At 32.3% G+C, this 18,373-nt stretch overlaps 3 protein-coding genes across 23 annotated transcripts in view; 1 reads left to right on the top strand and 2 right to left on the bottom strand.

The window, feature by feature from the left end:
• The window catches only part of LOC145936302 (uncharacterized), a 64,375-nt gene extending 49,686 nt beyond the window's left edge, over positions 1-14,689 (bottom strand). The window contains exons 1-2 of the mRNA XM_083038389.1: positions 14,560-14,689; positions 14,423-14,464 (exon numbers count right to left, since the gene is read on the bottom strand). Coding sequence (XP_082894515.1) covers positions 14,423-14,464; positions 14,560-14,621 — 104 coding nt within the window. The 5' untranslated portion in view covers positions 14,622-14,689. The remainder of the gene's footprint in view (positions 1-14,422; positions 14,465-14,559) is intronic.
• The window catches only part of LOC145936300 (CUGBP Elav-like family member 1-A), a 384,349-nt gene that overhangs the window by 287,012 nt on the left and 78,964 nt on the right, over positions 1-18,373 (top strand). The window lies entirely within an intron of this gene.
• Positions 14,717-18,373, bottom strand: part of LOC145936303 (uncharacterized) — a 91,357-nt gene continuing 87,700 nt past the window's right edge. The window contains exon 7 of the mRNA XM_083038390.1: positions 14,717-14,772. Within this exon, the coding sequence (XP_082894516.1) occupies positions 14,769-14,772 (4 nt within the window). The 3' untranslated portion in view covers positions 14,717-14,768. The remainder of the gene's footprint in view (positions 14,773-18,373) is intronic.

Genomic DNA, 18,373 nt, shown 5'->3' with positions numbered 1-18,373 from the left:
CGCTCGTAAATGGATAACGAAACGGTAATTTATAATTCCTATTTTTTATTATTTCCATAACTATAGCATATATGTATTGTTTAGCTCTATCAAAGTATTCCCGATAAAAATTATTATTGATATACTTATGATGCAATTAAACTTAAAACTACATTAACTATGTAATTTTTTAATTTTTAATCTACGATGATCTTATTAAATGGGATATGTTATAAAAAATCAAGTGCAAACACAATTTTTTTTTTCAAAAAAGTTTTAAGAAAAATGGAAGATTCATCTTAGCATGATCTAATGGTATAATATCCTGTTTACTTTGCAATTTTTTGATAGTATTACTCGCCGCTATAAGAAATTGAAATGCGAGAGAAATGATCCACTATAATACGCGAGATATTTCAGTGACTCGAGAAATGGTGCCCTATATGAGCATTAACTCAAGGTTCTCGATATCGATGCCAAAAGTTGACACTTTTATCCGTCCGGTCGTCCGGTCCGGTATCGCCATTGATAAATCGCGAGGAGCAAAAATTCCGTCCCATTTCCTCGAGATGATTTTTCATCGTGAGAGATTTGTTGCGCCTGGCATGAGATGAACGCCCTGTTCTGTCGCGCCGCGTCTTCACGCCAAGCTGGACCGCGAGATTTCTTCGCGCAAATAGAAAGAAGAGTAACCCGGCACTCTCTCTCCCGCTAGGCTTTACGTCGTGTAATCTCGGGCTCTGAGTAACGCGATGACAGCAAGTACCGGATAAATTTGCTGGAAAGAAATTGGGGAAAAGGAGGAAGACCGTAAAAAAGGGAAAAATACGCACGTGTCTCTAGGTATGAGAATGAACTGGAAATGCGGATGAACTCGAGGTATTTTAGAAAAGAAGAATTTGTACACGCGTAAATCTTCTGTACTGAAATTAATTTTCCGAAACCGCAAAATGTTAAAATACAAATAACGGTATTTTAAAAAAGATGATTAAATTAAAACTAATGAAATTCGAATAAAATTGTTTTAACTAATAAATTTAAATGTTCTGGAAATTTTATGTCTATTATCGTGAAAATTAGTATTAGAATTAGCGTACAATTTTTTTTAATTAAAATGGAAATTGTGTTCTATATACGAAACCAAATCCCAAGCCAATTATATAATAGAACTCAACAATTATTTGGGTCGATTGCTATAATCTAATACGATTACTGAATATTATTGAATACTTCAGATAATTACATTAATATAATTTATGGTCTATCGTAACGACATATTATAATAATCGCAATAACAATAATCAATAATTTTATGTCGTTATTCATTTGTTAACAAATGAAACACATTTGATAAATATATAATTGTTTTTACAATGCATTTTTATTTTCCTCGGAAATAGGTTCCGCTTTTTTTGTCAGATGCAGAATTTAATGTAATTTCATAGAAGATACTTAGAAGACACTCTGTTCTCGATCGATTTCTTGGTTTCTAACTAGGTCAACCCTTCCCTGTAGTGCTCGTGTTACGCATATGTATTAACACAACACAAGTGAAAATATGCTAATTTAATTAGATATCTGCAGTAAAACGAGTAATTTAATTATAACCGATTATTGATAATTTTCGAATTCTATGAACAAAAAGTTGCGAAACCTGAAACGTGATTCTTAAATTTACTGTTAAATAAAATTATAATTGAATTTTCTCTATTCAATGAAGAATTATAAATTTATTTAACATTGAACAATGAAAGAACACAATAGCAAAATATGTAAAAATAATGAAAAGTTATTTTAGTTTTTAATTGGTTTCTCCAAGCATTAATCAATATTTAAAAAATTAAAGCTTATAGTTATCAGGATATTTAAAATTTTAAATTAGAAATAAAGGAGGGAGAGCATTTTCTTTCACAGTTTGATTAATATTATATAAACCATTGTGTGCGCGTGTTACTTCAATTATAATAATACTCGTTATTAAAATATTATCAATAAACTACAGAAATTAATTATATATAACTGGACATTTATATTTGCTATCTCAGTAGAGTTTCGCGGACAGAAATCTACGATGACCGCGTAATTCGCATAAGTCGAGGCAAATCGAAAGCACAGAACGTCCGTATGGAAGTATACTGCAACTCCGGCGATGACAAATGAAACGCTTAAGTCGGATGCAAATGGAAATGTACGGGGGATGAAATCGTTTCAGGAAAGGAATTACTTTCGCGCTCATTCGGCGGAAAGAGAGAGAGAAGGGGGAGTGAAAAGGGAAGAGAGAGGCGTATCCGCGAGCACAATTCCCGCAAAAATGTGATTCCGAAACAATTAGTCGTACGACGATCCACGAATAACCGATTTATCTCGCGACGAACACACAATCGTATGATATCTGCACATGTGTGTGCGCATGCGTGTATGTGTGTATATTTTGCGTACGTGTACGTTCCCACCTGCTCGTTGTAACCCCACAATCCAATTCTCGGGGGATATTATAACGCGGTATATTATCCCGATTCGCGTCGCGAATCTCTCCGTCGACCACGAAGACCGATTCCGCTCGGAGCGATACGAAATAAAGAAATAGTGATCTCCCATGTATGTGTGGTGTGTGACATGGTGAGGGACAAATCTTTCTTCCTACCTGCCAGTCCTGCCCGCGGACCAGCCCACCTCCGCTCACGACAGGAAACTTGCAATTTCCGGATACATCGCCCCTGGACAGCATCGAATACGCGCGATACAACGTCAGTTTTATTGAGCACTCTTCCTTGAGCCTGCGGGCAATCGATTTTTTTTCTCCGAAAATCACTCGATCTCCCATAACTTTTCGATCTCCGCACGAATGCGAGACATTTGCTCTTTGTATATTTTTGTATTCTTTATCATACGCTGAATTTACTTGATTTTAATAATTCTCGATGAATCAGCGTAATCGGATTACACTACGAGAGAGAAGAAAAAGATAGATATTCTTTTAAGATGAGTAAGGTACATTATAATATCTGATGTTACGTATTATATGCGTGTACATATACATGCATATTTTGCATACATTGTGTATAATATGTGATACGATATGCGTCAAATCAGTGAAACGTATATATTGAATAAAACGTCTGTTTGACAAAACGTTCAGTTTCGGCAAACGTCTATCCGACAAAAATTTTCAACAAAATATATACGCCGAGAAAAGCGAAATATCTCGTAACGCAATGCTATTACTATTCTATAAGCAGCAACACTATGTGGATCATGTTTACTTGCTATTTGTATATACGATTTAGATATGTACGATCTGCGTACATATATATAACTGGTTTATTCTCGATCGAAGCTGCATGTATCTATTATTATATGTGCATGTGGTTCAAAAATTATGAGGATTATTACAAACGAGCTCTCAGATTCCAAATCCATTGATAATTGGAACGAATTCATACCGCTTATTCGGCACAGAATGCTCATAACAACAACTAATGAGCTATTAATACTATGACCTAGTTGCTTGAAATGTCACGAGATATATATACCTACTGAACATACAAAAACACTTTACCTTTCTTGTTATCTCAAATTGATCTGGAGTGTCTTTGACACTCTGAAATTATTATTTTAATTTGTGACAACTTAATAAAATCGTAATTAAATTATTAAGTATTGAATAAATTACGATTAATGAATGCATAATTACTGAGAGACGATAATAATTAAAGTTTAGATTTTTGGCTATTCTGTATTATAATCATCTTTGCACAGTATATGCTATAAAGTAAAAATCTCCCATCGTATTTTCTAACTTCTCACGAACCTTTCACTTCGTTATTATCTTCGAAGGACTTTACCTATCCCATTTGCAGCTCTATTTCGCTCCTCGCATCTCGTCAGAGAGTCGAAATTCGTCGATCACGGGGAGAAAAGAAAAGGAAGAGAAAAAGCGAAAGCACAGGGACATATCGCGCGTGTCGTCGTAAAGATATTTCGTGGACAGTGAAAAAGCGCGCGTTTAGAAGATCGGGATGGCGAAAGAAAAGCGCGAGGGGGTTGATCCGTCGGAATGGGACACCAGAGGGATGACCCGATGGGGCGCTCGGGGACATACAGGCAGAGGGCGTGTTGCCAACTGCAGTTTCGCAGCGGCGTTCTTCAAATCGATTCCCATTTCCCTGAGAAATGCGACACGCTGACGGAAACGCCCGCCCATGCCGGATAGAAACGCGAAATGGAAATTGATAGCGCGAGCGAGAAACGAGCTCTGCGAAAGTCATCGCGAGGGTAATCAATTGCAATTGTATTCTGCGAGCGAAAGATCGCGGGGTCGTGAGTGTCTTGAATTTTTGCGCAAGAGTCGCAAGAATGACGCGATGTACACCATAAGATGAAATTGTTTCAAATTTGAACCCATATAATATATATAATAATATACATATATGCGTTTACAAAAAGAAAAGCGAAAAACAAATAATGATGTAAATAGAGAAAAAAAAGCATAGTAAAATGAGTGTTAAGAAGCGAACGATTAATGAACGAATAACGAATGTAAAATCAAATTTTGTAATAAATTTTAATTTTTTATTTAACTTTTTTAAAATTCATATATATTTATCAAAGCTAATCAGCAAATCAGAGATGCAAATTTAATATTCCATTTGCCTTTTCTATGGCATCTTTCAAATTTAGAAAATTGCCATTTTGCATTTCGTGTGTTTTCTGAAATTTATATCAAATTTAATAAATATTGTAATAGACAAGACTATAATTAAAGACATTTTATATTTAACTGGCACTTTTATGTATATTATATATAGCATGATTGTAGAAAATAAACGGTTATTGAACTTTTGGCCTTTTCCTTGTGTCGGATTACGTGGGGAATAAAAGGAGAAACTCTTATTTATCTTAGATGATTGCCTTTATAAGGAAAAAGAGAAAGAGGAAAATTCGCTCTTTACAAATACGACGAAAATAGATCTTTCTCTAATTTTGGATATATGTTCCACGTTATTTGATTACTATCATTAATTATTACATATATATTACATGCTATATTATAATTATACGCCATTAATGAAGAATATGATAGTAATGCAATATATTTATAAAATATAAATATATATACACATATGTACATATATATTATGAAACATATATTAAAATATATAAGTGCTTGCTAATTTGATAAAAAATACTGCAAATTATGCAATATATCGCTTCTTATTCTACATAAAAATTAAATTGTGATTATATCACTAGTTAACTTTAAAAAATTATTGATTTAACAAGATTATTCCAATGCACATACATATATCACAAGATAATTTAAGTACATATATGCAAATTCATGTGTCGAGAGGAAATAGAAAAATAATTTAATGTTCTCGCTTATACGTTCCTTCGTCAAATAATCATATTTAGATCACTGACGAAAATCGATCGATCGTACAATGAGGAGTAAATCTGTATCAAGTAAACAAACGTCAGTCACGCATAAATGATTGCGTGTCGCTCGTGCGCGCAACACGCGCGCATACCCACCTGTATCAATCACGCCTAGTTTGCCGAATGCCAGCTTGCCAAGTAATTTAATCACTTTTAGTGCCCCATTGGTATTCCGGAAAATCCGGACAATCGACCCTGCAACGGACTCCAATCGTTGGACGTTAAATTATATCTCATAACCATTGCGCGAAGAGATTGATATTCTCACCAAAAATCGGAAATTGTAAAATTTTTATTTTTTTTTACTTTAGAATCATGAATAAAAATTGTGATATATGTATATGTGGAATATTGTGTTCAGCAATATCATTGATTTTTTTTTGAGAGCGACGATTTTTTGAATTTTATTAGAAATGGTATTTAATAGAAGACTTCAATTTCTCTTTAAATGTGTGCTCATCGTTCTCACAAAACATTTGATTGACAAATTATTTAAATGTTATATATGCCCTATACTTCATATAATTTAATTATATAATAAGTGCGAAATATACAGAAATTGATTTGAATTTTTGTTCAATTTAATCTATTATTTATTAAAAACTCGAGATAGATTAATATTATTATTGTGAATATTGAAACGTAATTATTGCTATAAAAACAATAATCAATCTTTTAAATAAAATAATTATTATATTATTATTTCTTCTAATAATTATTATTGACATATTAATTGTATATTGTCAAGTTGTTCAAATGTTGTCATTTGTTGTTCAAATTAATTATATAGTCACGAAAATTCGGCAGTCTATACACATAATAATCATATATTCGGTATCGGCGCTCGTTTCTTATTCGTAACACGCTATAAGTCGCGCGAGGAGAGAGGGAAACTTATAGACAGCCGCGTATTGTCGCGTCCTACCGTTGACTACTTCTACTGACGCGATCGTGAAAACTACTGAAAAGACGCCAAATTCGTGATTAGAATTATCGATTATAGATTGGCGTGATTAATATGAGTCATCGCGATGATATTTATCAAACTCGAGGCGAGAAGGTAAAGATATATCCATGATATAAAATCGGAATGAAAAATCCGGAAAATCCGCTGCAACGAATTTGATTGCACGCGTCACTCATCGCGTGTTAAATTATGGTTCATAACTATGTTTCGCATTTTCTAGGAAAAACGAAGACTATAAATTTTTTATTTCCCTCGCAAAGTACATAAAGCTTTTATTATCTCTACAATTTTTTGAGATATTTTCCTTTGATCAACTATAGACGGATTTACGCGACGCAATCGAGCTTTGTTCAAAGATTTTTTTATTTAAAATACAAATAGAAAAAAAATCTAAATAAAAACGATTAATATTTAGAGTCGTCAAAATTGTATAGAGAACATTTCAATTTCAAAACGCAGTTTTCACTTCCATTCATTTTAGAAGAACATAAAAATTGAATTCCACAAAAAACTCTTGTGCGAAGATTAATCAATAATTACTAGACTGCGCTTCGCTCAACGTGCAAGTATAAACTCAGACTTACATTTTGCAAAGTTCCCGAGGTAAAACGGATTTATATATTCGAATATATCATCCGCAGGTATCATTTAATTTCCGTCTGTTCAATACGAGAGAGCAAGTAAAGCCACACGAAATGGAGTGTGTACTAGGAATCGATCCGTCGAACTTACAAACCGCTCGACAAAACCGCGTGCATTCGCTAATTTTTCATGAAAAGACATCGGGCGTCCCCCTTCGGCTTTCCGGACGGGCAATTCGATGACACGGGCGACGGAAATGAAGACGAGAGATCGTACGCCGGATAAGTCGCGAAAACTCTCGAAAACTCACGGCCACACGGCGACGGCTGAAAGGACCCTCCCCAAAGGAAGCCGCGCAACGGAAATTGAATGACGACGCGTCGTTTACAACTCGCACCGGAAACTGTCGGCGATCGTCCGGGGTCTCCGATCGTGATAACGATGATGTCGTCGTCATCGTGCGTCGCGATAAAAATTTATGCACACTCTCTGCGACTCGCAATGAAATACGTCTGGACGATAGCGATAATGTATCGTTTTTCGAGTGTATTGGTGCGTGCGATCGCTCGTTATTTATACTCCGATCTTTAAAGTCACTTGAGATATCTTTGAAGGTCCATAATTGTATTATATTGAATCGATAGTGGAGATGAGAATGTCAGAAAATATCAAAATTGTATAGATGATTTTTATATAGTATCAACAAACAGCCGAATGATATCACTTTTCTTTTATGTGTGTATCTGTATATACAGGGTGTTCCATTTTAACTTTGCCATCGAAATATCTCGTAAAGTCTAAAAGATACGAAAAAATGTTTCAAACAAAAGTTGTGTGGCTTCAAGGGGGACATAAGATAGTGGAAAAGATTTGACCTTGCATAGTCATTTGAAGGTCACGTGAAGATCACCGTCAATTGCTTAAATGGAACCTACTACTTTTCTTTGGATATTCTTGTAGCTTATCTCGAGAGCTTTCCAAAACCCTATATATGAGTTGAATTTCGTTCAGAATTTCCTGAGTTATAAGGCTTGAAAGTTACAATACCCATTATTCAAGATGTACCACGCGGAGGTTGCCTAGTCGGATTTACACCTCTCTTGTGTTCAGAGAAAGATTGGAGAATGATCCAGCCAGTGAAGGCAAAATCGGTGGTTGATCCAGCCAGTAAAGGCTGTCAGAATTGATAGTTTATTCATAATGAAATATTATAAAATCCTTACTAAGAATAATAATTTTTCTTAATCACTAAATATGCTTACAGTAAACAGTCAAGAGAAGTGTAAATCCGACTAGGCAACCTCCGCGTGGTACATCTTGAGTAATGGATACTGTAACTTTCAAGCCTTATAACTCAGGAAATTCTGAACGAAATTCAACTCATATATAGGGTTTTGGAAAGCTCTCGAGATAAGCTACAAGAATATGCAAAGAAAAGTAGTAGGTTCCATTTAAGCAATTGACGGTGACCTTCACGTGACCTTTAAATGACTATGGAAGGTCAAATCTTTTCCACTATCTTATGTCCCCCTTGAAGCCACACAACTTTTGTTTGAAACATTTTTTCGTATTTTTTAGACTACGAGATATTTCGATGGCAAAGTTAAAATGTAACACCCTGTATACATATAAATGTATATATAGATTAATATTATTGATCAGTTGGCAATTTTAATTTTTAACTCAATGGTTATAATCTAGTTGATGGTAATATATTTAATCAGACGATTTTGATTGATTATTCAGCATATATTTAAATAACTGTTTACAAATGAAGTTTGGCAAATATTTAAATAAATTTACTTGGCAAATGCATATTTATGTCTTGCAATAATTCGTGCGCTACGTACGATTTATCGTGCATTTTGGCTGAAAATCGTTTCTGTTATTTGTTATACAACGGGAAATTTATTTCGTATCGTATATATAATACACGACGCTGCGAAGAGTTCAAAAGCTCACTTTTTGCGAAATGTTTGAATTGATGATCTATAATCTATATTGATGTTTATCTACATTTCTCCGCTAGGGTACATTACCAAACAACCATTATTCATAAATTTGATGAGCATGTTTGCTGCTATTATTGCGTCTACCAACATTTTATTCTTTTTTATACAGATATGCCGCACCGCCGATTCTCTCGTATATTTCATTCCTCCCTTCATTGAGAACATCGGTTTCGTCCTGTCAACTCTCTCATCCTCGGCCAAAAAATAATCTGTTATTTATTACGGAAAATTAATGTCTTATCATACGCTGCATTCCAATGTGCAATAAGAAATCAATTCTTGATTTTCTAAAAAAAATTAAACTAATGCTATCAAAATTCTTTTTAACGGATTAAAATAATAAACAAGTTTATGAATTTAATATTTATATTCGCACTTCACGATATATTTATATTAAATCAATAAAATCAATTCTTTCTCTCTTTCTATATTTCATGTCATCTCTCATTGGGAACGTCTGTTACATCTGTAGGACATGTTGTGATGAGAGATAAATTTAAATTTTTGTGAAACAGTTTTATAAATGGTTATCATAACTTTGTTGCGACAGACAGAGTTGTCAAGCATATCCGCATATTCGAAAAACATATTTATTAGTATCAGGCAAAATCAATCTAAAATTAATTGTTTTTATTTGAGAATACCTAGCTCATATACACTTTGGTATATTATTTCTCTCATTCATTAATAACATTGCTTATTAACACATCGTATCAATGGTGAGATATTCGTTTAAATTTATTCGTGTTTATAATTAAAAAAAAACTTATATTATCTTAAATTTAGCACATTTTATTATAAAAAGTTAACTCGATTATTTTTTTCCAAAACAAATCGCAAGATTGTATCGATGATTATACATATAATTAATTTTGACTTAAAATAAATTTAAGCAATTTTCTATGTATATCTCTTTCTAGAGATAAAACCGCGAAAATGCAAGAAGAATTGAATGAACCGCGGTCGAAGATAAACGTTGCCGAAATGACGTTGATGAAACCGGCCTTGAAGAAAGAGAATTACCGAACGCGGCCATAAATTTGACGAGCATGTTTGCTCCCATCGCCCATCAAAATCGACCAGAAATTGATCTTTTCTCATTCCAGACTGCCAGGCTGCCGCCGGCGCTCCCGTATTTCATGTTTCCCTTCATTGAGAACATCGGTTTCGTCGTGTCGCGGCGCCCACCCTTTTCGCCGAGCGTCGATTCGCGTGGATGCACGTGGCGGCCGCATTTTTTCTCTCCTCGCGCGCTCCGTCGCTAAAATCCATGCAGATTTTTCACGAGGCTCTCTCCACCACGCTCGCGCGTCCGCCATCCGCCGGGGGTGGAAAAAAAACAGCTCTCCAGGCCAGCCACTCTTTTCCCCGTCACCGCCGCCGCCCTCTCGTCGCGCCCTTTTTTCATTCTGTCGACGCTGCCCGACGTGGCGGTACGTGAAACGAATTTATAACTGGCGATACGACGGTCGAGCCCTTGAGTCGAATACGTCGATTTTAATACCCGCGCTATATCCCTACGCCGCCGCATCCAAACCATCCCGCCTACGCGCCCTTGTCACTTTCGAGGCGACCCCTCGAATGTCAAAGCGCACCCTGGCCGATCGGCTTTTACCGTGTGGATATTGAATTTATACCGCATGGTCGAGAGATCTAGTGAGAAATATGCGGGCAGAGATGAACAAAAGCGAATTTTTCTTGCCGAACGCCGCCATTGCCGGTAGTATTTTAAACTGACAATTTTATATTTTGCAATATACATATATAACTCTTTGTACGTTAAATACATAAAAAATATGAATTTATCATATTCCCTCGTATTGCTATTTGCAATCTATCAAATACCAAGGATATATTTGCACAATACAAAACAAATAATATATTAGAGTTTTATATTGAAGTGAATTTTCTAAAAATGTAGCGAATACGCAAATACATGTGTGATTCCCTTTTCAGAAAAGACTGTTAATGAAACAAATAACTGCATATTCTATCCATTTTTTCTAATTATTAAAAAGCATTGTTAATAAAATTTTTAAAATTTTACCTTTTAAAATCTTACCAAGCAAATATATACGATTAGAATGTAGAAAAAAAAAATATATATATATATATATAATAATATTTCTAAATTTTTAAAAATTAAATTTTTCGAGAGAATTGATATGCTTGTGTTAGAAGTTCTGCAAGCGATGAATGGTTCGCTACATTGTTGAAACAATACTCGATTTATTTCATATAGAGATATAGAGTATAGGCAGACGCTATAAATAAATATGAAATATAAAACCACACCTGTACACGCATCCCACACACACTCCAGATTCAATGAAATATTTTTATATCAATTAATAATTCTCTCCAAATAAATGAGCGATGAGCGATGAGCTATGAGCGAAAATAACGAAGTGTTTTCAAAATGGCAAAAATTCACAAAAAAATGAATTAGTTAACACCTATGTGAAAAAAGAATTATTCTTAAAACTTAATTGTTTCATCTTTTTAATCGTATGATTTTTGTGTACAATATTCATCAATAATATAAAATAATAATTTAAAAGTTATAAGACATTATATGTGTGTGAATACAATATGTACTCACAAAAATAAGTATTATAAATCCTGATTTAAAAAAAAAGTTTTAACAAAAATATACTGTATTTTGTGGTCAAATTTAAAAACTAAAAATAAAAATATATTAAACAAATTACTAAAGAATTGTTTATATGACTTTTAACGCTATCAATCTACTTTTAAAATCATCTCAAATATTTCCGCAAATACCATACAAACTCGCTGTTCGTACAAATATCATGAAAGCTATTTTCACCCTCGCGCTAAAAACAAGCAGCAGATTAAAAGTTGCGAAAGTTCAAGTCACAGTCGGCGAAAGTGCGAACTGCCACTTTTGTAGTTTCGTCGACGATAAGCACAGGAAAGAAATCGATGTCAAGATGATGGTAGAATTTACACGAGCCAAAGTGAAGACAGCAGACACCAAAGAGAAAGAAAAGAAACTGAAAGCGCGTTCTTTTTAAAACGTGACGATGCAGAAAAATGAGAGAATGGTGCAACTTTTTAATTTTAAAAAATCAGAATACATTATTCCTCATTTTCGCACATGATGATTATAAAGATTATCTCCTACTGGCCTCACAATGGGCTCGAAATTAAAAAAAGTCACAAAATCGGAGGTACGATAGCAAAGTGGAAATACTCTTTTGCAGTCCGAATGCGACCAATTTAAAAAGGATAAAAAAGTATATCCTGAAAATGGGTGGATGTAACCAGTAATGTAACTTCAAATTTAATCCTCCCTTTCTTTTGAAAAAAGAAGCACAAATCAAATCTATTCGTAATCGTAATATTATAATTTAAGATGTTAAGTTTTTGAAATAATTGTTGAAGAACGATAAACAATGGAATAAGTTGCTTTATATTACATCTATTAAAAAATAAAATTTTCTTTTTTTAATTACTGCCGATCAAAAGAGATCAAGAGATATTAATAAATTATTATATATATAAAAAATATCATAATAAATTATGATATTTTTCTGTATTCTCTTACATGTATCCTATAGTTATCGTTTATTAGAAATTGATATTTTTGGAATCGATTCATAACAATTCTTAACTTAATTTTACAAGCCCAATTATGATATAAAACAATCATAATTTACTGTGAATATTTAAAAAATTTTCATTGATATAAATGAATTAAAACTTATCAAGATAAAAGATTCCCGACTTAGAATGCGAAAAAAAATTTCTACGGAAAGAAATTTGCACTTTTTTCCAAATGGGGATGAATGCCGGGAAGAAATTCACGAGTGTAACTCCAACTCGTGCCGTCGTCTCCTTCTTTTGCACGAAAAACTGCGCGGAACTTTATTTCTTGAGAAGAGTCTAGATTAAAAAATCGAGAATTGCAGCCCGTCAGGAGAAGATTGCACGTTTGGAAGGCCGAAAGCCGATTACGCTTCACCTATTCTAGATATTTTATTATTCCAAGAAAATGCTCGGGGAACATTTAGACCCGAGGGATCTCATTTAATTTCTCTTCGCCAGATATCGCGGTATCGTTCCGCGCTTTTCCAGATTTCTTCCTAACGTTTTCGTGTTACGGAAACTCGCGCTTACCGAATTACTCTGTAAAAATCCTGCCGAGAAGACGGAGTCTTTATTTTATTTCTCGCCTGAGAGTCGAACCGTCCGTCGACTTTAAGCGGGATTGCTGTGCACAAAATTACCGAATCGGCCGCAATATAAAGATACGATGCGCGGAAGGCACTAAACCCAAACACGCCACGCGCTTAGCATAGATATGAATTTCATGTTGGCTCTCACAGTGCTATACGAGAGATTCTTTCGCGTTCGGAGTATCGAAGAGATTCGCAAATAGAATATCCTGAATTCTCTTGCCACGAGATATCGTGCAGTCTGAATGAGATGCATCTCCTTATCCTGAGACAAAATACTTTTTACGCTATATTTTTCCATTGTCCCGATATCACAAACCTTCTTTTCTTTGTATCCTTACAACTCACAAGCGTAAGTTGTTTCATACTTAATCAAAATTTTTATAGAATTTTGTATGTGTATGTAATTTATATGATGTTATCCCTTTCTAAAAAAGGCATGTTAAGTCGATTCTCACAAGTATTGTTGCCTCTTCTCCGACATGCTGATTAACTGCCTCGATTTGCGTTGTGCGTTATATTCGTAGCATCGAGAGGCTGTCATCGCGAGGGTTAGCAGTTTAACAGTTTGTTCAAAATAAAATTAAATAATATAATATAATATGTTTGAAATAATATTTTATAAAACTTTAAACTTGATTAATATTTTTGACAGAAATCAGCTGATAACTGTCAAAAAATATTAATCGCGGATAAGACATTATAACAATATATTTACAATATATTACTATTTTAATTTTTTACCATATTATTATTTTAAAATTTAATTAGCAAATTAACGCCTTATTAATATTTTTTGACAGAAATCAACTGATAACTATCAAAAATATTAATCGAGTTTAAAATATACTATAACATATTATTTAAAACATATAATTTTATTTTATTTTATTTTGAACAAACTGCTAAACTTCTAACCCTCGCAATGACAGCCTCTCGATGCTACGAATATAACGCACAATGCGAATCGAAACAGTTAATCAGCACCGGAAAAGATGCACCAATACTTGCAAGAATCGACTTAACGTGCCTTTTTTAGAAAGGGATGTTATAATATTTTAAATTCGATTAATATTTTTGACAATTATCAGAGCTGATTTTTGTCAATAAATATTAATCGCGGATAAGATATTATAACATATTATTTAAAACATATGTTACTATTTTAATATTTTCAACATATGATATATACCCCCATTACCGCTATAGAAATATTATAAAATAAACAATTTCTCACTCACCGATACGTGCAATAGCGGAGTTGCAGTACACAGCACATTGATCTGAAAACAAAATATTCAAGTTATGTATATACATATGTGTGTGTCGAATATCTCATAAACATAGCAGTTTAGAAAAAATGTTTTATTTTGCATACCTCGTAGTTGCCCCGATGTCGCCCGATGCCTCCCCGGGCCTCCTCCTCCTCTCTTGGTCCATGGTAGCACTCACGACACTCACGAAAATACGAATAATTACGATTGCCCGACACTTTACACGGCACTCCCGACGCGCGAAACTTTACACGGCACTCCCGACACGCGAAACTTTACACGGCACTCCCGACACGACGCGTGAATCGCACTGCTACCTGTAACAAATAAAATACATACATATATTAGAATAATCTTATTATTTTGCATTACAACATATACAATATAAATATGTAAGCTAGAATTAACGATAGATATATCCACGGATCGTAACACATTCGCGCGCGCGAAAACAGATTAAGTTGGGTTATGTTGGCAAGAGATTTTGCATCGAATTTTTCGCGAAATATGCGTTTCGAACAATTACGACTACATATTAACGTTGAAATTATGATATGCGATTGATAAATATTACAATACAAAGGTTAGAAATCGTTTCTAACGATTATGCTTACTAATTAATCACAGCGGGACGCAGCTCGAACTGCCTGATACTCGCGGCGTTTCGGTAATGGCCGAGGCTACAAACATCGGCAACTTCATTCTAATAGCGCGCGCGCGATACTATATGTATACATGACTTAATATTAATAATTAATTAAAACTCGAAGGAAATTTGTTCGAAAAGATATAGCTTTAAAAAAAAAAAAATATTAATCGAGAATAAGGTATTATAACAAAATAAGATATTATAAAAAAAATCGCGGATAAAAGATATTATAATATATTATTTAGAACATATTGTTATTTTAATATTTTCAACATATTATATACATCCCCATTACCGCATATAATTAAATAAAATTAAATAAAATCTTTAAATGAAATGGCGCGCTTGTGTTATCTAGTATCATCTAAATGTAATAGTTTAATATAATATAATATTTATGTGAATTTGGGCTATATATGATGCATTTCTATTTTATTTGATAGTTTGGCAGAATTTTAAAAAGACATGCCACATATCGTCTAAAGAATTATTTGTATGTGTTATAGAACAATATAAGCTTACAAAAATATTTATATAGAATGTTCCAAGATTACAAGATGCGGTTTTCTAATGGATTCTTTGATTTAGATTATTTAACTTGTAATTAGATTTCCAATTTTTCTTTAATGAATATATCGAGGATCATTACTTTTTGTAAATTTTCAATTTTTCTTATATTTGTATACTTGTAACTAAATCTCAAATGAAAATTAAACTAAATTCTAAATTATTTCTGAAATTAACTAAAGAAGGTAATTTTGTTAAACTTTTGATGCTATAAAGTTTAATTTATGAAAAGCTTTCCTTTTTCAATTTTTCAATATTTATAATTCGTTATTGATATCTTAATATTTTCGCTAAAATTTTTCGCTAAAAATTTTTACTCTCGAATTGGTTAGAGAATTTACTATTAAAAAATATCCGGTGAGAGATTTGGAACACCTGTATAAATAACATTAATCGATTATTTGTTCATTATTTTCTTGTTATAAAAGATGAATAGCTTTTAAAGTTTCCTATGTAAATATTGTATTTTCAAAACGTATGGATTTGTAAAATGTTATTAATCCCGAGAAAACTGACGCTTAGCTCCTTTTGTATAAATATCATCCATTTATTCATCAGACTAAAGTATTCACGAAGATTCAAAGATAGTTTGCAGACGATAGTTTGCGACTGGTTTTCGGTACAAGTATTCTACTCGTTGATTTAAGCCAGCTAGTAGGCATCTCTCCAAGCAACATAGTCGAGTGCTTCAGTGCTCTATTTACGAGCGTATAAAATATGCTTGATCTATTAAATCATTTAATTTATGCCAGATCGTGCCTTGAATTAACGAGAAATTTGATAACAACATATCTTGTACAAATTATACAAATAATATGTTCGTCACATAATTCTTACATTACAATTTGTAAACAATTATAAAAATTAAATCTGCGTTTTGTTTCTAAAAAAACTTTTATAAACAAAATTTTATGCATGTGTGAAATTTAGAAAATTTAGGACACGTGCGTTATTATTTTTAAAAAAATTTTAATGCACACACAAATATATACATAAGTAAGTACATGATCATTAAATCGATCAATAATACTTTGATAATAATAAAGTGCACTTTATGAACTTTGCATATGTATGCCTCTTCATTCGAAAAACAGATGGATAGATTATATATTCCAAGATCAAATTCGCATACATAAATCTATCGTAATCTATTGATTTCGAAATAATTGATGAGATTTATGAAATTGTAGTAATAGAAAACATTTTATTATAACATAAATTTTAAATTTTTTTAATATAATAAAAATTGATATAATATTATAAAAATAATTATAAAAATAAAAATAAAATAGATATATAGATATCAAGTAATAACAATCTAAATAGAATATTTTATTGCTGCATCTATTATTATCAATATAATTTTCACAAATCCATATTACTTTGAGATTATATAAAATACAAAGTAATTTAATACTTATGGTACGCAATTGCGAAGTTGTAGTACACAAGTTGATTTATAAATATGTACAAATATATCCAAATTGAATATATTTAAAACAGTGTCCAATATAATTATTTCAATATATTTAAAAAAAATAATTATTTCACGCATAAATTTCTTATTTGTTTATTAATTAACAAATATTTAATAAAAAGTTACATAATTGCCAGGAATATTTTTTATGTTAACTTTTATGAGAGAAATATAAGAAATAAAAATTTAATTCTTATTAAATCTACGTAATCATAAATCTTTTAAACAATATTTTAAAATATTTTATATTTATATAAAAATATTAATTATTAATATTTTATCATATATTTTACATTAAAGTGTACAATATTTTATATGATTTTATACAATGATGTGAAATAGTTCGCTATTATGAAGATATAACTAATTTCACATAAGACTAATAAATAATAGGTTAAATAAATTATAAATTGTTCACCTCATGATTGCCTCCGTCTGATATTTTTTTTTCGGGCCTCCTCTGTTTCTCTTGCTCATCTTTTGCTGCTTCTTCATGTCACTCACACGGCATGACACTTACGTAATTAATTACGATCGTACGAATACTAATTAGCACAATATGACGATCACGCGATACTTTTACCCGACACTCCTGACGTTAATCTTATGCGATACACGCATTTTATTATATTACGCTAGGAAAAATGCGAAAATTATACGATCCATTCGGCTGTAGACAATTACACGGCCAATTTTATACGCCATTCTTCGCAACAATGCTATCTTTTTTGCTAACAAATATTGTGTATTCATATCTTAGAAAAATGTTATTATTTCGCGCAATAATATAAATAAATAAATGTACAAATTAAAATTAAAGATAAAATAACTGCGGATTAAAATTTGATTAAGTTTTCCAACTGTTTGTATGACAGATTTTAATCGAATAAATCTCGCGAAATACGTGTTTTGACAATGATGTACAAACGCTGAATTTAAGTGATTAATGAATATTAAAATATAAGATTTGTAATGGCAGAAAGAGATTTCTATTTTTAATTAAATGCATTGTGACATCGCTTAATTTGGAATCAATCTATATTATGTTTCGTTAATAACTGAAAAACACGAAAATGATATCAAATTTATCATAATATTACACGATATTACGCGAATTTAGTTTAGATACAATAAACAGCCAGAAAATATATAAACTTTGATATTGCAAGAGAAGACATATAGCATGATGCATAAATTCTAGAATATATGTACTATTAATAAACAG

The sequence above is a fragment of the Prenolepis imparis genome, unplaced genomic scaffold, assembly GCF_030444845.1.
Source record: "Prenolepis imparis isolate NDT839.2.m4 unplaced genomic scaffold, iyPreImpa1.0 SCAF_5, whole genome shotgun sequence".
NCBI classification, from domain to species: domain Eukaryota; kingdom Metazoa; phylum Arthropoda; class Insecta; order Hymenoptera; family Formicidae; genus Prenolepis; species Prenolepis imparis.
The sequence above is the reverse complement of the archived record's forward strand: the minus strand, read 5'-3'. Positions and strand labels throughout refer to the sequence as shown.